The sequence below is a fragment of the Acinonyx jubatus genome, chromosome A3 (genome assembly GCF_027475565.1).
Source record: "Acinonyx jubatus isolate Ajub_Pintada_27869175 chromosome A3, VMU_Ajub_asm_v1.0, whole genome shotgun sequence".
Lineage (NCBI taxonomy): Eukaryota > Metazoa > Chordata > Mammalia > Carnivora > Felidae > Acinonyx > Acinonyx jubatus.
In genome coordinates this window covers 13679740-13703505 of record NC_069388.1, presented here as the reverse complement: position 1 = coordinate 13703505, position 23766 = coordinate 13679740, and the positions used below count along the sequence as shown (strand labels likewise).

The 23766-nt window shown below is 47.7% G+C and overlaps 1 protein-coding gene across 1 annotated transcript in view; it reads left to right on the top strand.

The window, feature by feature from the left end:
• EYA2 (EYA transcriptional coactivator and phosphatase 2) overlaps positions 1-23766 on the top strand; it is a 262198-nt gene that overhangs the window by 101286 nt on the left and 137146 nt on the right. Inside the window, exon 5 of the mRNA XM_027070259.2 lies at positions 6243-6359. Coding sequence (XP_026926060.1) covers positions 6243-6359 — 117 coding nt within the window. The remainder of the gene's footprint in view (positions 1-6242; positions 6360-23766) is intronic.

Here is a 23766-nt window from a genome sequence, read left to right as displayed (position 1 = left end):
GATTCCTCTGACTGGACTCCCAGTCACTGGGGCAGAGACACTGGGGCAGAGAAGATAGAATGCTCTGGATGGCCACATTTGGCCACATATCCACCCATGGAACCACGAGTCAGGTCAAGCTCATCCAAGAGAACCGAACTGAATGTAGGGCAAGGTAGTCCCCGGAGGAGGAAGGGACAGGTAGAAACCACAGACGCCTAGTGGAAAGGTAGTCAGGAGACCTGGCTTCTGGGCCCAGCTGCCTCTGACCTTCCCAGGCCTCGGTTTCGTCATCTGTTAAATGAATGTATCATCTCATCTTCCCAACTCGATGGTGTGGCTTGAGTGCAGAGACTGAGTCTTTCCTTTTTTTCCCTTCCTTTTCTCCCTCTCTACCTCTGCCCTGTTCTTGTGTTCATTCATTCATTAATTCATTCACTCAGTGTTGGGTCGTGTGCTAGGCACACAGAGGCCAACAAAGCAGAATGGGCCCTCTGTGGAGCTTACAGTCTGCAACAGAGGCTGAAAAGTAAAGGCCAGTGGGTAATGTGGGTATCTCTTTTAACCTATAAAACATGCTTAACATTTAAAAAATTAATTGCTAATTTTAGGAGCACCTAGGTGGCTCAGTTGGTGAAGTGTCTAACTTGATTTCAGCTCAGGTCATGATCTCATGCTCGTGAGATTGAGCCCCATGTCTGGATCTGTGCCAAATGTACCTTGCTTGGGGTTCTCTCTCCCTCTCTCTCTCTCTACCCGTCCCCACACACATGCACATTCTCCCATGCACATGCATGCACGCTCTCTCTCCCTCAAAAGTAAATAAACATTAAAAGAAATAAACATTTACAAAAAATAAATTAATTGCCAATTTTAAAATGCGAAATTCTAGTGTAAAAATTTATATTTCTGGGGTGCCTGGGTGGCTCAGTCGGTTAAGCATCTGACGTCAGCTCAGGTCATGATCTCACGGCTTGGGAGTTCGAGATCCACATCGGGCTGTGTGCTGACAGCTTAGAGCCTGAAGCCTGCTTCGAACTCTGTGTCTCCCTCTCTTTCTGCCCCTCCCCTGCTCATGCTTTGTCTCTCTCTCTCTCTCTCTCTCTCTCTTTCAAGAATAAACTTTAAAACAGTTTTTTTAATTTAAAGATTCTCTCCACCTCTACCCCTGTGCCCCCCTCACACTTGTTCTCTAAAATTAAAAAAAAAAATTATATTTCTAATGTCTTTCAAAAGAGAGAGAGAGAGAGAGATGATCCGGCAGCACTGAGCCCACATTCTTTTTTGTGTCAGGAATAGGTGACTCTGAGTCAGGCTGTGCCCATTAGCCTAAATTTGTCATGCTCCTCACCCAGCCCACATGGCTCTCTTGAATTATCTGCCTGTCCCCCAAAGACGTTTGAGTTTGCACCTCCTGGCCTAAAGGGAGAAAAACATTTTAAGATTTACAAATCTTCGCGTGTTTGAACGATGCTCTGTGATACGAGGAAGAGAAGTCGGTCATGAGGGAGAACGGGAGGAAGGCTTCATCTAGGCTCCAGCTTCGGGGAGGCCTTTTAGACAAAGAGCTGGTTCAGCATCCTAAGAACTGAGGCAGCCTCCAGGCAGGGGGGCCGCCCGTCGGAAGTCAGAAGGCCCCGAGATGGAAGGAATTTGGAGAGTCCCAGGAGCCCAATAGCCACAGCACAGTAAGGGATGAGGTGGGTGAGGCGGGCAGAGCCCGCGAGGCCTGGGAAGGATTTGGGGTTTTATTCCGAGCGAAACGGGAACTCGTTGGCAGGTTTATAAGCAGAGGGCTAAACGCTACAGTCTGGGTTTTTTTCCAAGATCGCGTCGGCCGCGGGGGGGAGCTTGGATTGGAGGGAAGGAAGAAGGCAGCAGACAGACTGGTCAGAGACTGAGGAGGAGTGCGGGGTGACGGTGGTGGCCCGGGGCAGGGCAGTGTATCGACTGAATAGACGGGGGGTGATTCTAGGGGTAGGAGTGGGGGGTCCTGTTGGGGCAACAGGCCAGGCGTTGGGAATAGTCACCGTCGCTGAGCTGCCGTCGCCTCAGTCCTCAATGTTCTGTGTCCTTGGGGGTAAAGAACCAGCTCAGGGTCCCCCAGCTGGTCGGTGGAATTAGACCCAAAGTAGCCTGGCCCTGGAGTCCAGTCTCTTCATCACTGAGCTCTAGTGCCTGTGACAGTCCTCGGCCCACAGGTGTGGGCATTGTTTCCAACCCTCTGTCCCTCCTGTGCTAGAAGGCTTGTGATATAATCCCGCCTAAGCTACCCCACCTGGCTGACAGCCAGGGAAACCGAAGCCGTATTATTTTTCGGCATAAAAGAGAAAACCGGCCCTGTGTCCAGACACAACGTGGCAGGTAGTACAAGCATATGTCCTGGGCTCACCCCCCCCCCCCCCCCCCCCCCCCGCCACATGCTGGTCCTGACACACTGGACAAGCCCCTTCAGTTTCCTCCTTCGGGCAGCGGGGGTGCTACTCGTCTCCTCGCCATTACTGTGAAGATAGACAAGGCTGTCTGTGTCAGAGGTCAGCCACCGTTGTCTGCAAAGGTCCAGATGGTCCTTCTGGCTCTGCGGACCCTAGAGTCCCTGTCGCAGCCATTCAGCTCCGCCACCATCGTGTGAAGGCAGCCGGATGATATGGAAACTAACAGGTGTCTCTGTGTTCCAATAAAGCTTTATTTACACAGACAGGAGGTAGGCCAGACTTGGCCCACAGACCGTGATTGGCCAACCCCTGATCTCTGCGAAGGGATCAGCTCCCAGGGCTGGCCCAAGGGACATACTCAATCAAGACAGCAGGGTCTTGCCAGGCTGCCACACACACCTGGAATGTTCATGTCACTGAACAATGACAGGTAGGGTGAAAAGCCATTTTCCTTCACCTGTGCCTGTGCCTGAGCAAGCAGTGTTTGCTCATTGTCTGGACAAACCTTGTTGAATCTTGTTAGGAAGCTTTCTCAGTGCTCCTTGGCAAACAGCATTATTTACTTTTGTGCAAATAGCTTCAAGGAAGTGACACATTTGAGCAAGCTAGAGGGAAGAAGGTGAGCGGTATTGAATCTGTTTTTCCTCGATTTGTTACGCAACATTTAAGACATCGGTAAAAGCATGAAGACGAACACTACAAATACCACGAGCTGGAATCCAACGTAAGAAATAAAAAGCATAAAAGGTCATCTCCCTTTCTTCTCAGAGACACCCACATGCCTGGAGTTGCTGTTTGTCATCCCTCTGCATTTCTTTATGTAGACTAGGGGTCAGCAAAGTTTTTCTGTGAAGAGCCTGATAGTAAAGATTTTCAGCTTTGCACGCCCTACAGTCTATCGCAGTCACGCAGCTCTTCCATTATAATGCAGAAGAAGCCATCCTCCATAAACGAACAGATGTGTCTGTGTTCCGATAAAACTTCATTTGCAAAAAACAGGCATCAAGTCCCATTTGGCCCATGGGCCTATGTAGAGTATTGTTTTGCGTGTTTTACAACTTTGTATATGTTGTTTCTTTCAGTCTCTATTCTTTTGGCACTTGCTTTTTCTACCCACCCTTATGTCTTATGAAATGTATCCCTGTTTGTGCCTGTGGCTATAGTTCATTCATTTTCACTCTGTGTAATATTCCATGTTCCATTATTTGATTGTGCCACAACTCATGTGTCTATTTTTTTATTTTTTGAGGGGGGAGGGGCAGAGGGGAGGGGGAGGGAGAGAGAGAGGGAGACAGAGATTGAGAGAGAATCTTAGCAGGCTCCACACCCAGCACGGAGCCTGACGCAGGGCTCGATCTCACAACCACGAGATCATGACCTGAGCCAAAATCGAGTCAGACACTTCACCAACTGAGCCACCCAGGGGTCTGTCATTTATCTCTTATACCCCAAACTTAATACTTGAAACAACACTGGTAAACTATTTCTGGTGCTTCTGTGGATTGGCTGGGTAGACTCTCTCCTGGTCTCCCTGGGGTCTCTCATGAAGCTGCATTTGGCTGGCAGGTCGGCTGGCATGGCTCCCTCCACCTGCCCTTTAATCCTGTGCTTGCTCACAGCGTGCTGGTGTCAGGTTTCCAGGAGGGCAGAGTTGGGGCGCATGAGTGGCTCAATCAGTTAAGCATCCCTCTCTTGATTTAGGCTCAGGTCATGATCTCAGGGTTTGTGAGATCAAGCCCCACATTGGGCTCATGCTGACTGCACGGAACCTGCCTGGGATTCTCTCTCCCTCTCTCTCCCTCTCTCTCTCTCTCTCTCTCTCTCTCTCTCTGCCTCTCCTCCACTCGTGCTCTCTCTCTCTCTCAAAATAAATGGACTTTAGAAAAAAAAAAGAGGAGGGCGGAGGTAGGAGCTTCAAAGGCACTTGACAGCCAGTCTCCAGAACTCCCATCACTCAGCCACTTCTATCAGTCAAAACAAGTTACAAGGCCAGTGGAGATTCTAGAAGTACGAAAATGGACTCTGCCTCTTGACAAGAGAACCTGGTCATGTTTTTCAGTCTACCCTAGAATATCTCAGTCTCTTAAAGAAGCAGAAGTCTTCCCCAACAGGAACTGAACGTGTTGGCATCTGATGGTGGGTGACATTGGGAATTCAGGAACCAGGAGAAAGAACTCAATACTCTGAGCATATAATAGACTCCCCATGTCTGTCTTACAGAACCCTTTGATACCTTGTGTGTTGCTCAGAACCGTGGACCATCCTCCGTGCTGGGGAGGGCTTCCTGGGGGTAGAAAGCAGGGACGCTTCTCTTTTCCTTTGCTCCTCCATGTTTTGGAAGCATTGTCTTCATTTGCGAGACTGAATGGGTGAAAAAGAAGGAACTGTTGTTACAAAACTGGAGCCAGAACTAGAACTATCCTTTAAAGAGATATAAAAAGGGACGCCAGGGTGGCTCAGTCCGTTCAGGGTCCAACTCTTGGTTTCAGCTGAGGTCATGATCTCACAGTTCATGAGATCGAGCCCCGCGTTGGGCTATGCACAGACAGCACAGATTCCCTCTCTTGGGATTCTCTCTCTCCCTGTCTGCCCCGTCCCCTGCTTATGCTCGCTCTCTCGCTCACTCTGTCTCAAAAATAAATAAATAAGCTTAAAAAAGTAAAGAGATGTAAACATAAACGGCGTGGAGATACTGTTTCACACCTGTTAGGTAGACAGAGATAAGCAGAGTTTATCACATTTTCAATAAAAATACAACCTGTGGGCTCCTGACGGTGGATCAAGCCGCTTGCCTCCGTACAGTCCTTTCTCCAGCCAGCTGCTCATGGAATCGGTGCCTGTGCTCTGGGGAAGCATGTCAGACTGTGGCTGAAGCAAACGACACATTTGTAACTGTGGCCTTTGGAGAAGCAGGTTCCTCCCACAAGAAGAGTGGAGAGTGTGTCCTAGGATTAAGTGGCATGGGCATCTTTACAGAGGAAGGATGGTTCATTTAACACTCACCCCCAAATCTTGATGGACACTAACCACACACGGCCCTACTCTGTAGAGTAGGAGTTGAAAACTCACTACCCTCAGAGCCAGGCAGGAAGCATGAGGCATATACAAAATATGGGTCCCTCTTTTTTTTTTTAATTTTTTAATGTTTTTATTTATTTTTGACACAGAGAGAGACAGAGCATGAGCAGGGGAGGGGCAGAGAGAGAGGGAGACACAGAATCCGAAGCAGGCTCCAGGCTCTGAGCTGTTGCACAGAGCCCAATGCGGGGCTCGAACCCACAGACCGCGAGATCATGACCTGAGCCAAAGTCAGATGCTTAACCAACTGAGCCACCCAGGCGCCCCAATATGGGTCCCTCTCGACCTGCCTTTCCCTTTCCTACTTTTGATAGGGTCCTAGCATGTGAAAAAAAAAGAGTACAACTGCAATGAAAAGACAGCACTTAAAGCAGACATTTATGTTTCAGAGACAGTGCAGTATCTATAGTGACCCCAGGGAACCTATGGGGTAGGCTGTGTCATCACATGGGAATGCAGGCATGGTGTTGCTAGACCATCTCGCTGTTCAAATGAAGCCATAAGTCCAGATTATTTGGTGAAATCTCCTGGTTTTTCAACAAAAGCAACTAATTTCAGATTTTCCCTAAAAATATGCAGGCCAAGCAAAATACGTTTATGGGCTAACTGTGCCTCACAGGCCACCGGTTTGCAGCTCCTGATTTGGAAACTGATAAAATTGTGTGCTCTCTTGGTTCAGACGCCCTTCTGCAGGTGACAAGGAAGCATCCTAATCATGTGTCCCCGGTGCCTCTTTTTCCTCCTTCCAAGGTATCAAGACAGAAGACAGCTTGAACCATTCCCCCAGCCAGAGTGGATTCCTCAGCTACGGCTCCAGCTTCAGCACCCCACCCACTGGACAGAGCCCGTACACCTACCAGATGCACGGTCAGTGTGGCGCTGCGGCCCCTTCCTGTCCACCTCCAAGGCACTGCCTGACTTAGGTGTCCAGTCTTTCATTCGTTTGCTTGCCAGATTTATTGAGCGCCTACTATGTGCCAGAATCTATCTCCAGGAGTTAGAGCGGTGGAGAGAAGAGAACAGATATGAGATCTGCCCTTATGGCAATTGCATGGCAGGAGGGAGAGATTGACAGTAAACAAGGCAACAAATAAGCCAGCTAATTTTGGAAGAAGTTGAGTGCCGTGAAGCAAATAGACATGGAGTTTGGGTAGAGAGTGATGAGCAATTTAAGGGTCAGGAATGGTGAGATATACAACTGTAGACAGAGTCATCAGGGCAGACTCTGAAGAGATGACATGGGACAGAGACACAAAGAGGTAGGAGGCCTCAGCCATGTACAGGCCTGGAGGAAGAGCATTCCAGGTCGCGGGAACAGCCAGTGCGAAAGCGGTATGCAGGGCAATGTCTTGATGTGTTTGAGGCACAGAACAGAGGCCAACAAGGCTGGAGCAGGATTCAAGGGGTGTGGGAGGAGAGAGTGTTGGAGAGAGAACAGAGCCAAATTATGTAAGTTCCTGAGGGCTGTGGGTAGGAGTTGGCTTTGGTAAGTGTGACGGGACAGGCAAGTCCATTGTAGACTCAGACATGCCAGGTGGGCTAGTAAAGGAGCTGGTATTCCAGGCAGGAGGTTCAGGGGCTCTGCATCACCCTACATTGGCCTTAGAAAGGGCAGAAGACTCCAGTGTGTAACTTCACCCCACATACCCTAAGTAACTGGATTCCTGGATTCTTCTGTGCCCACTCTTTGACCTTCCTAGGGCCCCTTCTCTTCTTAGAGTCCCTTGGGAGCATATTGGGGCTGAAGCATGGAGTAGAGGGCCTAGTGGCAGTCACGTGGGGGATCCGCATCCTGGTATTTTTTTCCTTCATGAAATCTGGTAAAAATGACCATCAAGGATTTGAAAAATAATATGCAAGAGTAAAGGAGTAATGGGAAGTCCGTGGGCTAATGAGCGATTATACTTTTCTTTAAAAAAAAAAAAAAAACTATTCGCAAGTGTTGTCACTTTGTCTTGTAAATGTCTTATTAAAGAAACAATAAAAATGGATATCAAGGGCAGCCTTTCAGAGAAAAACCTGGTGAAGGGACTGCAAATGATCTTGGGGGGGGGGGGGGGGAAGGGGCTGATGAGCATCAATGCCCAGCCCTTAGAAAAGCTCCCATGTAAAGGTCTGTATCAGAGCTTGTTGGTGACACCATCAGCCAACACCAAACACTTGCCACGTGCCACACGATGTTGTTTGGATCGTCTTATACAACCTTCATGGCTAAGTGTTGGTGCTGGTATTATTCCCATTTTCTAGGTGAGGCAGTTGAGGCATGGAGGGAATGATCGGTTTGCCCAACATCAAGGCAAGGAGTTTAGATTTTACTGCAAGTGCAGGAAACAGAATGTGTTGAATCTCTTAGGGGTCTGGCAGAATCCCATCCCCCAGGCTGACCCCCAAACCCTTGCTCTTCTCTGCTTCTGCTTTCGCCTCTGGCCCCCCATGGTAGCCTTCTGAGTCTCACTGAAGGGTGCAAGCTCTTGGGACCCATCTTCAAGTGGGAAGTGAAATTATGGCAACAGTCCTGATAATAAAGGCTTCTGAAGACACTGAACTTGAACTTGAATTTGGGTCACTCTCAAGCCAGTGTTTACTAGCTCTGCAAGTAGAGATGAGACCTACTGCCTCAGGACTTCTAAGGCCATGAAGGTTGAACCTCAAACACAGTCCACCCTCCCCCATTCTGACATCCTTCCCCACCCCCGCAGAAAATAAGTGGATTCAGTGACGTTAGGAGTGGCTCTCCATCCATCATTCTTTCACTGTGTATTATTGAGTACGAGTTCTATGCCTGGCACCCTTTTAGGCACTGGAGACATGGCCAGCAACAGTGACAGTCCCTCAGAGAGAAAGCAAAGAATCGATTAACAAATAAACGGATTATTAACAGACTTTGACAGAGCTTGTGAAGGACAGAGACAGGGCAGTGTGATGGGCAGTGATGAGGGGCATAGGGGTTGACATAACCCAGATGGTTAGGGAGACCCGAGTAATGGAAAGGTGCAAGCCACATGAGCAGCTGGAGGTTCTCCCAAAGGAGAAGCATGAGTCTGGGGGCAGTGAGTAAAGGGGATGAGATTGGAATGCAAAGAGGGGACCCACCCCCGCCCCAAGCCAGGACATATAGAATATGTCATTTCTTCTCTGGTCCTTATGGCAGCCCCATGAGGAGGGCATTATCATGCCTGCTTTACACATGGTGAAAGCAAGGCCCAGAGAGGGGAAGTGATTTACTCAATATCACACAGCCAATAAGGATTCAGAGCTGGCATTCAGACTTGGATTTCTAGAATTCCGGAGCCTGTGCTGTTTCCTCCAAGTGCCATTTCCTGGACTCTTTCTTTCAGGATTCCAATTAGCATCCTAAGCTATGTGTATACCATACGCCATTCCCCTTAATCCTCCCAATAGCCCTGTGACCTACGGTCTATCATTATCCCCATCTTACAGATGGAGAAGCTGAGGCACACATTGGTAAAGTAACTTGCCCAAGGTCACATGGCTATGGCGGTGGGATCTGAAGCCAGGCCGTTTCACTGCAGAGCCCAGGCATGCAACCCCCATACCATCCTGCCCTCCCCACTCTTGTAGAACCCTCTAGAAGGCAATTCTCCATGGATGAGCACTTGCCTAAACCCTGCCTCGCCACCTCAATCCCCACCAGCCCTTCACAAGTCGAAAAACATCTGCTCTGTTCCCACCCAACCATGGGAATAATCCAGGTTATTTTCTTACCGTCCTTGCGGCCCAGATGCCAGAAGGGCTGCGACAGCAGCTGGACTTTGTCCCAATTAACTGCCTTCAGTCTCATGCTAATGGCCATAAACTGCTCTTGAAACAGCCCAGGCATTCTGCAAGCCTGACATATTCCTCCGTAAGTTTTTTTTTCAAACACAAACACACAGAACGCTCACACACCATGCCCATGTGCTTCCTATTAACTTTTTTTTTTCAAGTTGTTCCAGAGGAGAAATAAACTCTGAAACTACTCCGTGTGCGTTTCAGAATGGAAGACGTCAGTTCAGCTTAGCTTTTCAGATGAGGAAGGGAATGAAGAAAGGGTCTGAAAACACGCAGAGTGAAATTGGTCCGTGTGGAGAATCTGGGATGAGTCTTTTTCCTCTCTAGGAATTAAAATCACAATTTCGTCAAAGCAGAAAGAACCCAAGCAGGGACCAACCACCCCATCACTTTGCAGATGAGTAAACTGAGGCACTGCCACAGAATGGCTTGTGTAGGGTCACAGAGCAAGCATTAGATAAGCCAGATGCCTCCCTCTGGGTCCTCTACCTACTCTCATAAACTTCCAGAAACCTCAGCGGGGTCATCACCCCTCAAGGCTCTGGTCTGAGATCTGTATCTGTTTGGATAACACTGCCCCTCCACCAAATGTATAATAAACATAAGAGAGAAAAGTTCACAGCACTCGTCAGCCTTCGCTTGTTGTTTATTTTCTTTTTTTTAAGTTTACCCAAGAGTTTTTATAACTGAAATGTGTTTCTCATGGCTTTGATTTTTGTTGTGTTTCTTTTTGCTTCTCCTGCTGAAACACTGCTACTCACAGAAACAGCTCCAAAGATTAAAAAGAAAACATCTTGAGCGTGTATTATAAGAACTTGCTGGTGCTGTGGAGGGACTGAGAGCCCCAGACCACACACCCCACGATTTGAGTGAGGCACTTGACTTCCTATGCCTCGGTTTCCTCACCTGGGAACTGGCATCCTAGCAAGGGAGAGGACCTCAAGGGGCTCTCGGGGGGACGAAATGGAATGATTCTTGGGCACGTCAGATGAGGTCCGTAAAGGCTGGGTGCTCTTTTTCTCATTCCTGCTGTTTGTTTTGTAACATAGGTGTTAACATCGGTAACCCTGAAGTCAGGCGAAGTGAACTTTGCAGTGTTCCAGCATGTGGCACTGAGCCAGCGTTCTTCCCCTCTAACATTGGGTAGTGATAATACTGATGCATGGCATACTATGATAATTAAATGAGCTGAACTGTGTGTGTGTGTGTGTGTGTGTGTGTGTGTGTGAAGTATTTAGAGCAGCGCCTGGCACAAACTAAGTGCTCTACCAATGTTAGCTGTTGTTACCGTTGACCCCTTGAACAGTAGGGATTTGAACTGCGCAGGTGGGTCCGCTTACGTGCAAATTTTTTTTCAATAAATCCAGCAGAGTCCTGTGAATATATTACCTGTTCCGTATGATTTTCTTAACAACATTTTCTTTTCTTAGCTTACTTTTATTGTGAGAACACAGTATGTAATATATAGGACACACAAAGTACGTGTTAATTGACTGTTATTGGTGAGGCAGCATAGACTATGAGCAGTGAAGTTCTCTTTTTATCGTTTTATTTTATTTTTGTCCATCATGATAAGTATATTCTGCGGTAATTAAGTTCAAAAGTTATACAGGGAATTTCAACTGCGCGGGTTCCGGAGACAACGGAATTGCTATCTTAACTTCAGGTCTGACGGTCTGTGTTCTTCCCAAGTTCACCTGTGTTTCCTGAATTCTCAGTTTTATTAAGGAGTCCTGGTAGAAGAAAAGAGGAATACTAATTTGAGACTGTTGAGTCTTCCGCATCAGCATAAACTCCCCTTCTGCTAAAAATCTGCCTTATACGGGGACTTGAAAATAGATCTCTTCAGTTCCTTCTGTATTCCTTCTGTATTCACCAAAGACCAGGGAATGTTAATACTGAAGCTCAGAACCCAACATGAGCCATTCAGGAACATGGAAGCATGTGATTCGGGGATGAGGGGGAGAATTAAAAGCCTAGCAGAAGGGTCTGGAAGCCAGTGATCTCAGCCAGAGACTTCAGGGACCGGTTTGTGTTGGACTTGTGAAACCTAGCAGTTCCTGGCACCAGAAAGCTGTGTGACTTTGGACAAGCCATTGAACTCTCAAGATCTGTATCTCACAGCTCTGGTGCTCACAGATGCTCACTGAAAAGAGAGAGAGGTTGGAAAAGTTCATGGTCAGCTGCATCAAATACATTTGGTAAATAGTGTGCAGCACAAAATTAAGTAGATGTCTATGCTGCAGGACTTCTCAGACCCTTTGCAGCCTGATGCACCTCGTGGCTCTTCAGGAGTGGAATTCAGTAGCCAGTCTTTCTGGGTAGATCTGGATAGGGACCTTCTCACAAAAGACTGCTCTGTTCTCAGCGGGAAGTCCTGGGCGTGATGGGCCTTAGAACCCTTTCTGGTAAAATTGTGTGATTCTCCAATTTAAAAGAAAAAAATGATGAACATGAATGTGTTCTTCTTTTCTGTATTTTGTTTTTGCTGAGATACAATTCACATACCATAAAGTTCACCCTTTTAAAGTATACAATGCAGTGCTTTTACTATATTCACAAAGTTGGGCAACCCTCCCCACTCTCTTGATTCCACATTTTCATTACACCTTTTTTTTAATGTTTATTTATTTTTGAGAGAGAGCGAGTGAGCAGGGGAGGGGCAGAGAGAGAGAGGGAGACACGGAATCCGAAGCAGGCTCCAGGCTCTGGGATGTCAGCACAGAACCTGATGCAGGGCTCGAACTCACGAATTGTGAGACCATGACCTGAGCCAAAGTTGGACGCTTAGCCAACTGAGCCACTCAGGCACCCCTCGTTACACCTTTTTTAGGGTTCCTGGACCCAGTTCCAACAGGGGAGTCCCCCCGCCCAACAACACCAAGCGATTCTTGGACACCAGCATGGCATCCAAAAATTCAAGTCAATTCTGACATTGTCTACCTGGAGACAGCATCAGATTCCACAGGTCAAGGGTTCGGTCCTACAAGACTGCCCCACCCTCCCTTCAGATGCCAGTCACGAGCCCAGACTGTTACCTGTCCTTCTGACTGACCGGCTGCAGACTGGAACTTCCAATGACCCCTCCTTGGGTTTGATTACTTTGCTAGAGAGGCTCACAGAACTCAGGGAGACACTTACTTACATTTACCAGCTTATCAAAGGATATGAATCAAAAGCCAGATGAAAAGATACAAAGGGCAAATTTCTGAACAAAGGAGCTTCGGTCCTCATGAAGCTTGGGGCCTGGCTCAGTGGCACATAAGAGGATGCTAGTTCCCCAGGCATAGGAGCTCTCTGACAAGGTCAAAAAGCTGCTGTCTTGGGTTTTTATGGAGGCTTCATATATGGTAATGATTGACTAAGTCATTGGCCCTTGGCTGATTCAACTTCCAGCCCCCTCTGTCGCTCCCTGGAGGTCGGGGTAGGACTGAAAGTTCCAACTCTTTAATCATGTGGCTGGTCCTCCTGGCGGCCAGCTCTCACCCTTGGGTGGGTCCAAAAGTCGCCTCGATTAATAACAAGACACCCATTTCACATTAATGGATCTGAATGTGTTTTCAGGAACTGTGGCTGAAGATCAGTATTATCTGAGAATTCTATTTTGGTCATCTGAATGGTCAAATACACATTTCTTGTAAATCATTATATGATAACCCCAGAATGGAGCCCCATGCACATTAGCCATCATTTCCTATTCCCCTCCCTTTCTTTTGTGATAAAAAAAGTTACATTTACACTTACTCTTCCTTTATATTATTTTTTGAGCAGTTTATGTATTTACCTAATTTAAACATCTATAGAAATCTCTCTTCTACCCTTGTCCCACATCCACTCAGTTGCCAAAGCCTCAGCGGTTAACCATTTAAACTAGGTTCTTGTGAGCCCATCCAGATTTGGGGTTTTTTGCAAGTATGAGCAAACATGAACACAGTCCATTCTACTTCATATTTCTATGACAAGAAGTCATTCATTCATGTTTCATAAGTAAGGAAACGATGTCAACTCTGTTTTCAAATGAGAACTCTAAAGTTGCATTGGTTCGTTTGCTTTTCAGATTTTCTCCTTATCACTGGTTTTAAGCAATTTCATTTTTGATGCCTTGGTGCTGTTTTTTTCATGATTCTAGGACTTTGGATTCATTGAGCTTCTTAAGCTGTGAGTTTATAGTTTTTATCACATTTGGAAAAGTTTCGGCCATTACTTCTTCAAGTAGTTCCTCCCCACTATGTCTTCAAGTTCACTAACCTTTTCTTGTATAGTATCTGATCTGCTGTTAATTACACTCAGGGCATTTTTTTTTTCATCTTCAGATATTTGATCTCTATTTTTTTTTAATCTTCCATGCCTCTATTTAACATGCCCAGTCTTTCTAGTGGCTCCTTGAACAGACAGAACACAGTTATAGTAACTATTTTAATATGCTTATCTATTAGTTTTGTCATCTCTGTCATTTCTCGGTTATTTTTCACTGATTTTTCTCCTCATTACAGGTCATATTTCCTGATGCTTTGCGTGCATAAGTTCTGATTGTATGCCCGACATTGAGAATTTTACCTTGTTGGATGCTGGACATTTTTATATTTCTATGAATATTCTTAAGCTCTGTTCTGGGATGCAGTTAAATTACATGGAAACAGTTTGATCCTCTCTAGTCTTGCTTTCAGTTTTGTTAGGTAGAGCAGAGCAACATTTGGTCTAGGGCACTCTTGACCTAACAACATTTTCCCACTACTGAGGAAGCCTTTCTGTGTATTCTACCCAATGCCCCATGAATTATGAGGTTTTCCACTCTGGCTGGCAGGAATAAGAACTATTTGAAACTCTGTTATGAGCTCTGGGTATTGTTCCTTCTAATCTTTTCAAGTGGTTCACCTCCAGCCTTGGTGGACACCCTAGGGGAAATGTCCACAAATCTCTGGAGCACTCTCACAGTGCAGCTCTGTTTTCTGGAACTCTGCTCTGCGAATCCTGCCCATTAGGCTTCCCTGGACTTGCAGTTCATCTGTTCAGCTTAGAGAGACCACTGGGCCCCGCCTGGGCGCCCCTTCCTGGAAACCGGCCACAATGGGGCAATCATGTGGCTCGTTCTTCGTTTCCTTTCTCTCAAAGGTTGCTGTCATTCATTGTCTGATGTCTGATGTCTTGGGAATCTAGTTTTTTAACTGTTTCACGTGGGAAGGTAAATCTAGTCCCCGTGACCCAGTCTTGGCCAGAAGTGCATGTGCAGCCGCATTGGTTTGTGTGCACTTTTCCCCAGCACATATGGTAACAGCAGCTGAATGCAAAATACGTAACACTGGTAAAGACAACAAGCTTCGAGGAACACAGTTCTGTCCCTGGTGCCCTTTGTTCTTCGTCTGACTTCAGTTTGGCCGCATGCTCTGTTTTTGAAGAATTTCTTTTGCAATTTCCCCAAGATTTGGTGCATTTTGCCCTGGTTCCCATAGTTCAACACTTCCAGTGTCTTTATACCTCCTTCTGTCAAGATAATTGCACCTCTTTTTTAAAGCTAAGTCCTCTATTTATTGTAACACTTCTCTATCACTCTTTTTTATTGAGATTATTATTATCCTTGCTTTTGTCAGTGCTTTGGTTACAAAGTGGTGTTGCTTTTGAGCAGTCTGCCGTAACCCTACTTTTTCCCATAAGCCCCATTATTTCAGTGAACAATTTTGCACAACACACAGCCTCTCAGGAAGGCTTTGTCACATTATGGCAGTAACACTTGCATTTACTCTTATTTTCATAGGCAACATACATACACCGTCTTCTGCACTTTGCTTTCTTCATTAGCAACAGATTTGAAGAACTTTCTAAGTCCGTGTATAGAAAGGGCTTCCTCTTTTTCTTCACAGGTGCCTATCATTCTTTCGAATGATGTCCTGTAAATCATTTAATCAGTTCCTCATTGGGTGTCTACAATTACCACCAGTATGGCTATGAATAATCCTAAATGTGTATCATTTCGTTTTTCTGCAAGGACATCTGAAGGGTGGGTTGTGCAGAAGAAGAATTCGGGGTTGAGGGGAAAGTCCCATTTTTAAAAATTGGTGGATTTTCCAAGCTACCTTCCGTAGGGATTCTACCAATCTAAACTCCCGCCAGCAGTGTGTGAGAGTGCACATCTGGCCAACCCAGTGGCACCTAGTTATTGGGCATTTTTTCCAATCTTATGCATGAAAAGCGGTTTCTTGGCATAATACTAATTTGTGTGTCTTATGAGGTTGAGCCTCTTTTCAAATCTTTAGCCGATTTGTGGTTACTTTTCTGTGAACTAGGAGATTAGATTTGAGACATCGTACAAGAGAAGAGTGCTGTGGCACCAGGCATACTAATATTTAAGCATATGATAAAACCTTAGTAACCAAAACAGCTTGTTTTGGGTGTATGTGTAAACTGATTGACCAGTAGAGGAGAGCGTGCCATCCAGAAAGAGACAAAGCGTATCTAGGAATTTTGTACATGGGGCAGATGGCATGTCAGTGGCGAAAGACGCAATATTCAGTGAATGGTTTTGGAACAATTCGTTAGCCATCTGGAGGGGGAAAATCCATTCCTTTTACTGCATATCACGAAAAACATCCAAATGGATTAGCAGTTTATTTTTTTCCTTCAAAACTTTATTGAAATTCTAGTTAGTTAACATATAGTGTAATAATCGGTTTCAGGAGTAGAGTTTAGTGATTCATCACTTACATACGACACCCAGTGCTCACCCCCACGAGTGCCCTCCTTAATGCCCATCACCCATCTAGCCCATCCCCCCACCACCTCCTCTCCTGTATCAACAGTTTTTGTTTTGTTTTGTTTTTAACTTATTTCTTTAATTTACATCCAAGTTAGTTAGCATACAGTGAAACAATGATTTCAGGGGTAGATTCCTTAATGCCCTTACCCATTTACCATCCCCCCTCCCACAACCCTTCCAGTAACCCTCAGATTGTTCTCCATATTTATGAGTCTCTTCTGCTTTGTCCCCCTCCCTGTTTTTATATTATGTTTGTTTCCCTTCCCTTATGTTCATCTGTTTTGTCTCTTAAAGGCCTCATATGAGTGAAGTCATATGACTTTTGTCTTTCTCTGACTAATTTCACTTAGCACAATATCCTCCAGTTCCATCCATGTAGTTGCAAATGGCAAGATTTCCTTCTTTTTGATTGTTGAGTAATACTCCATTGTGTATAGATAGATACCACATCTTCTTTACTGGATCAGCAGTTTAAATGTCAGAAGTCAAATCATAAAAGAACTAGAATGACAATAAGCAAAATTTGTATAACTCTGGAGTAGAAAAGGCTTTTCTCACTGTGACTTAGAAGCTAGCCATCAAGGAAAAGACAGCAAGTTTAACTACAGACTGGTTGGGGGGGGGGGGGGGCGTGAGGGGGGGGGGCGTGGCAAAGAACACCAGAAGTAAAGTCAAAACAAAAACAAACAAAACAGAAAACAAGTGGCAAACTGAAAAACATTTACATCGCAAATCGTAGACACGCAGGTTGTTACTCTTTGCAAATGATTCTGCGTTTCTGTGGATTGAGCCTGCTCCGGGAGGTGATTCTTCTCAATGAAAGAGAGAAGTGAGTTAGTTGTAATGTTGCAGGGAGTGGTGAGCGGTCAGGCTGAGGGCAAGCTGAAAACTACGTGCCCGACGGGCAGGGGTGTAGGTATTACTCGGCTTTCGCCCGTTGCTGCCACACGAGAATGGGACGCCGGGGAGGCTAAATCTTTCCATTTTCAGGGTAATCCCTGTAGCTGGATTTGACTGTGAAGTCTCCTTCTTTTTCATTGTGGGCAAACTGATTTATTTTGAGAGACAGAGAAAACAGAGCGTGAGTGGGGGAGGGATAGAGAGAAAGGGAGGCAGAATCCAAAGCAGGCCCCAGGCTCTGAGCTGTCAGCACAGAGCCCATCACGGGGCTCGAACTCACAGACCGCGAGATCATGACCTGAGCCGAAGGCAGACACTCAACCCACCCAGCCACCCAGGCGCCCCTGGGGCAAACCGATTTAAACACTCTCTTTAAAATACTTTGTGAAGCAGACGAACATGTATGAGGCTGGTCTTCATGACTCCATCTTGCAATCTGTTTCCATAGTTTCTTAACTGAACCCCGGGTGCTCAGAGAAAATCCCCAACCAGGTGGTGACTTGGGGAGCCAGGAAGATCTCACCCCCTTCCATGCCCACCTCTGGCCTGTTTCATCAGTGAGGCATTTCCCGGAGGACTCAAGTGATGGGCACGGCCACAGCTGCCTTGGAGCCCAGTGGCCTCCTCCTGGCGAAGTGGGGTAATTTCCGCATTTCTTCTTGGCAATAGGCTGTCCCGGCCCAGCCAGTCTCCAAGTCTGCCTGGTCTCACTCTGTCAGTTGAGACAGGGGCCAGGCTTGGCATCCGTGGGTTCCTGGCCTGAGGTGGGGTTTCCTGGTGTGAATCAGCAACTTTCCTGCACACGACAAAGTGGGTGAGGTTTCCCGATACATGTCAGCATTCTTGCGCCATGCGGCCCCTCCACCCTGGCAGTCACCTCCTCGTCACCTTCATGGGGTTTGGCGAGCCTGCCACTTCCTGCTTGTGCTGACGCCTTCCAGATTTAGGACGTACGGCGTTTAAATGGGCAGTCTTTCCCTCTGACCACAGAACAAGATTTATTTAGTCACCCCCATCGCCAAAAGTCGCTGGAGATGACCCACGAAAGCAGCTTGGGTGCTTGAGCCTTAGTTTTGGGGGCCAGAAGGGAGTTTCATCATCCACAGTTCACGAAGGGGCGCCTGGGTGGCTCAGTCCGTTAAGCGTCCGACTCTTGGTTTCGGTTCGGGTCACGATCTCACGGTTCGTGAGTTCGATCTTCGCGTGGGGCTCTGTGCTGACAGCTTGGAGCCTGCTTGGGATTCTCTCTCTCTATCTCTCTCTGCCCCTCCCCCTCTTGCTCTCTCTGTCTCTCTCTCTCTCAAAATAAATAAACTTAAAAAAAAAAAACAACAATTCGTGAAGGCAGTGCTGGCCTATAGGCTTCCTGCGATGATGGGAAAGGGTTGGATGTCTGTGCTGCCCAGTATGGTGGCCACGAGCCACATGGGGCTGTTGAGCATTGGCCAAAACAGCTGAAGCAATGACACGTTTCTGTTGTTTACTCATAGTTATAGCAACCGTAAATGTGGCTGGTGGCCACCATGTCAGGCGGCACAACTGTAAGAGATCATTAAAAGGCAACTCTCCTGGTTAATGAGGGGGTCCAGGGAAGGCAGTTAACAGGTGTTCCAGAACGAACGCTTGCGTCCCACTAAAATCCATCTATTGAAGCTCTAACCCCAGTGCGACAGTATTTGGAGATGCCACCCGTGGCCTGCAGTTAGGGTGAGATGAGGCCATGAGGACGGGGCCCCCCTGATGAGACTGGTGTCCTGTAAGAGGAAGAGAGAGACCTGTCTCTCTCTCCCCTCGAGCGCACCCCCCGAGGAAAGGCCGTGTGAGGGCATGGCAAGAAGGCGGCCGTCTGTAGGCCGGGAGGAGGGCTCTCGTGAGGAACCTAGTCAGTCGGCACCCTGATTCTGGACTCCCCCACCTCACCTCCGGAAGTGGGAGAGATACGCGTCTGCTGCTTAAACCACCCGGTTTATGGGTGTTTTGTTGTAACAGCCCAAGCTGACTGAGATCATCGGGTTGTTTTGAGACACGCAAAAGTGGAAAAGTTGAAAGCTTGGAACATTGTTTTATTTTTCTGTTTTGGAGGTGTTCCACTGCCTTCTCTTCCTGCCCCCACCGCAAGAGGGGTTTTCGGGGCAAAGCTGCAGAACCGAGGGCCCCAGAAGCCGCCCTCAGGGTCTGCATGTGGAACTGAGAGCTTGTGGGGGACCCAGGGCGGTGCCTTCAGATGCCATTATTGCAGCAGATGTCAATGGAGTGGCTTTTCTGCACGCCAGGGTGGGGAAACAGACCCTAATCGGACGATGGCACAACATAGGTAAAACTGTACCTGAAACGTGCTAAGAGGCAAGGCCCAGAAGGACTCCGCAGCTATCTGGCTCCAGGCCCACTCTCTTCATTCTGCCCCTGGTCACAAACCAACATGCCCCGGGAGCCCGGCCCACAGGGCAGTGTGTGGGGCTGGTTGGGTGAAGCCTGGGATGAACTGAGCATCCCTAGCCCTCCATAAAGAGGAGGCCCTACTCCACTAAGGCTGAGTGGTGCCATACGGGGGTCACTTATTCCAAAGTAAACAAACAAACAGACCCAAAAGCCCAGAAATTATGACTTCATAAGATCTTCCCCAATTTAAAACACTTCCATTGGGGGGCACCTGGGTGGCTTAGTCGGTTGAGTGTCCAGCTCTTGGTTTCGGCTCCGATCATGGCCTCGAGGTTTGTGGGTTTGAGCCCTTGATTCTCTGTCTCCCTCTCTCTGTGCCCCTCCCCTGCTCACTCTCTCTCTCTCTCTCTCAGAATAAATAAACATTTATTTAAAACAATTTAAATTGGGGGCGCCTGGGTGGCTCGGTCGGTTGAGCAGCCGACTTCGGCTCAGGTCATGATCTCGCGGTCTGTGAGTTCGAGCCCCGCGTCGGGCTCTGTGCTGACAGCTCAGAGCCTGGAGCCTGTTTCAGATTCTGTGTCTCCCTCTCTCTGACCCTCCCCCGTTCCTGCTCTGTCTCTCTCTGTCTCAAGGATAAATAAACGTTAAGAAAAAAAATTTTTTTTAATTAAAAAAAAAACTTAAATTGGTAGCAACAAATTAAAAAGAACTACTTCTGCCCATTGGCCACCATTCTGCTAACCCTGTTCTACATGGTGGCCATGGAGAAAACTGATGTCAGGACGGGGGACTCTGAGCTCCTTCTCTAGGTCCTGCCCTCAAGGAGCAGATGTTCTGCGGTAGGAGACGGATAATAAATAAGGAAAACAAGTTCTATGGTATGTTGGGGGGAGAGGGAGAATTAAGGGAAAAACGAAAGAAGCCAGTGCTGGGTTTGTGATGTTTTTTGCGACAGAGTGGTCAAGGGAGGCTTCACGGAGGAGGAGAGTGGAGGGGTTTGAGCAGGAGGGTGGCATGATAAGTCTTGAGTTTTAACAGGCTTCCTCTGGCCACCACGTGGAGAACAGGCTGTGGAGGCAAAAGAAAGCACGAGACCAGCGAGGAGGCCAGTGCAGTGGTCCAAGCAAAGGAGGACAGGCCCTTGGCTTAGGGGTGACGGTGGCAGTGGTCAGATTCTAGGTGTACTTTGCATGTGAAATTGACAGCAACTGCTGGTGGCTTGGCTTTGGGGGAAGAACCAGAGGTAAATGGAGGGCGAGGTAAATGTCCAGCGTGCAGCCTGTTCCAGAGGGGAAGCTCCGGGTCTGTGTCTCTCCCGGCCCAGGGGAGGAGCCTCACTTTCACACCCAGTTTCCCCCTGAAGGCAGTAGGGTCTGTGAGGGAAGAACACTTCTGTCGTTTTCTGCATCGGGTAACTGAATATCGTTAAACATTCGGTTAAAAGTAATCGAAGCCCCGGGGGGCTCAGTCGGTTAAGCCTCTGACTCTTGATTTCGGCTCAGGTCCGGATCTCGCGGTTTGGGGGCTCAAGCCCCGCGTCGGGCTCCGTGCTGACAGTGCAAAGCCTACTTGGGATTCTCTCTCTCTCCCTCTCTCTCCCTGCCCCTCCCCTGCTCGTGATCTTTCTCTGTCTCAAGAATAAGGAAATTTTAAAAAATAATCGAAGATATTATAGTATGGTATAATTCCAACCGAACGCGCTACGGAAGCATTCTTGCAAATTTCAACCTACGTGAAAATGCTGGGGAAAAAGAAACAAACAAACCCCTTGTATGTATGTGTGAAATGGACTGACGTACTGGGATTGGGGTTAGCCAGCCTCTTCTGTAAAAAGGGCCAGAGAGTAAATATTCGAGATTTTATGGACCTTAAGTCTCTGTTCTAATTGCTTGTAACTCTGCCATTGCAGCTTGAAGGAGCAGCCGTAGATAATATGGAACAAAGGGGCGAAGCTGTTTTCTGATACGTTCTTCTTAAAGCCAGGTCTTTAATGTGTGAATGAACGTCTGGCATATGCAGAGCCAGATGGGACTTGGGAAAAATCTGCCTTTTGCAGGACTGGTCCGTGCACTGAGCAACGCCTGGCACCGGCCCACTAAATGCCATTAAGGTCCCCCAATAAAAGCGTCCCCATAAATTTCCAAGCACCCCTAGGGGCACTGCAGTGCCCCCGAGAACCCCTGGTCTGTGCGGCAGCAGGTACAGGAATGGGGAGAAGCATTTGTGTTTGTCGTTCTCATTTGTCGTTCACTCAGCAAACATTCATGAGCACCAGCCCTGTTGCAGGGAGCATGCTAGGTGTACACCATACAGCCCTGAATGGACAGTCGAGGCCTGCCTGAAGGGAATTTGTGTCCCAATGAGAGGGTACGACAGTGTATTAGTCCGTTGGAGCCACAATAACCAAGTTCCGTAGACGAGGAGCCCCAAACAAGAGATAATTCATTTTCTTACCGCTTTGGAGGCTGAGAGGTCCCAGGCGGAGTGAGGTACGTGCAGATTTGGTTTCTGGTGAGCACTCTCTTCCTGGCGTGAGGACGGCCGTCTTCTCACTGTGTCCTCACACGACCTTTTCTGTGTGTGCATGAGGAGAGAAGACATCCCTGGGGGGTCTTTCCGTTCTTATAAGGACACCGGTCCTATAGGATTAGAGCCCCACGCATATGACCGCGTTTGATGATAAACATCTCCCTAGAGGCCCCATCCTGGAATACAGTTCCAGTGGGGGATAGGGCTCACCATAGGAATTGTGGGTGAGGGGGGACACGATTCAGTCCACACCCGATGGTGAGCTAGGGAGTCCGCAAGTACCGTGATGAGCTTTCCAAGGAGAATGAGCAGGGAGATGCGGTGAAGAGGGTCTGGGGAAGGAGGGTCCAGTTGGGGGGCGGGCAGGGCTGGGTCTCTGAGGAGGTGACCTAGAGCTGGTACATGTAAATTAAGGCAAGCGGTCATGTGTCAGGCGTGTTCCTGCTGACAGGAGGCCAGCGGCTGGTATGTGAAGGGAAGAGGGGTGGAGGGGGGGGGCCAGAAGGTGGGGAGGCAGGACCACACAGAGCCGTGGCGGAGTGAAGGTGCTTGGATTTTGTCTTGAGAGCAGCGGGCAGCCATTGGGGGGTTTAGAACAGGAGGTTGATCTGGTTTGCATCTTGGAAAGACCAGTTGGCTGCTCTGGGCTGAGTGCACAATGGGGGGTCATGGGAGCCAATGCCAGTATTCACAGAACTTGCCTCTAACAATGTCTGCCAGGTCCCAGCGACCTGTTCAGAAAATTCTAGAATCCCAGCTTATCCTTGGACTCCCAAAGGAACAGAAACTCAGAGGGGGCTTTGATGTTTCTGCTCTGGTGTCATTTGTTTTTCGTTCCTACTTCTGACATTTCAAGGAAATAGGCAGTGAGCCCACACCAGGGTCTGGGTCTGCAAAATTTGTTGAAAATGTGGCAGAATTGGCAGAATCAGTCTCTCTGATGATTTTGGTGGGAGAGGAGGGGAAGAATGAAAAAGGAAACAACATTGAACCAAAAACCTACAGACACACAGAAATAGAGAGTCCTGTTCAAACTACCAGTCCCGCCTTGGTAATTTCTGAGACAGAAGTGGTAAGCAGCCTGCTCCCAGCCCCAGGCTGTCGGACCTTCTGCTCAGGAATTTAAAAAGATAACTAAGGGGGGCACCTGGGTGGAGCGTCTGACTTCGGCTCTCATCATGAACTCGTGGTCCATAAGTTCGAGCCCCACGTCAGGCTCTGTGCTGACAGCTCGGAGCCTGGAGCCTGCAGCCTGCTTCAGATTCTGTGTCTCCCTCTCTCTGCCCCTCCCCTGCTCGTTCTCTCTCTCTCTCAAAAATAAACATTTAAAAATCAAAAAAAAATAATAAAATAAAAAGATAACTAAGGGAGGGGGGAATACAGCTTCAGGCAGGGAGCCATTGATAGTGTGGGAGACAGACAGACCGACTCTGTAAATCCATCGTCACTCAGAGAGAAGCCACAGTCAGCTGTGGGATACATAATTTGCACCCTCCGAGCAAATCCAACTTTTTCTACTCCAAAAAGTTCGGTTGGTGAAGGAAAACGTGGGAACTTTCATGGAATTTTCTCTGCTTTTTTCAGCACAGGGCTCTCTGTCTCTGTCTCTCTCTCTGTCTCTCTCTCTCTCTCTCCACATTATTTAACATTCAATACTGTCTTCGAGTCCTAGGCATAATGCTCCAGACCGTAATCCACCTGTCTTTTTTACTGCTTTTTTTTTCATTTTTCATATATTTATTTTAAATCGCTTAAGTAGCATTAGTGTGTATCTTTCCGGGGGCGGGAGGTGGTTCCTCCCACAACTAGGGAGCCCATCTCCTTTTTTTTTTAATTTTTTCTATGTTTATTCATTTTTGAAAGAGAGAGAGACAGAGCACAAGCCGGGGTGGGGTGCAGGGGTGGGGCACACAGAATCCA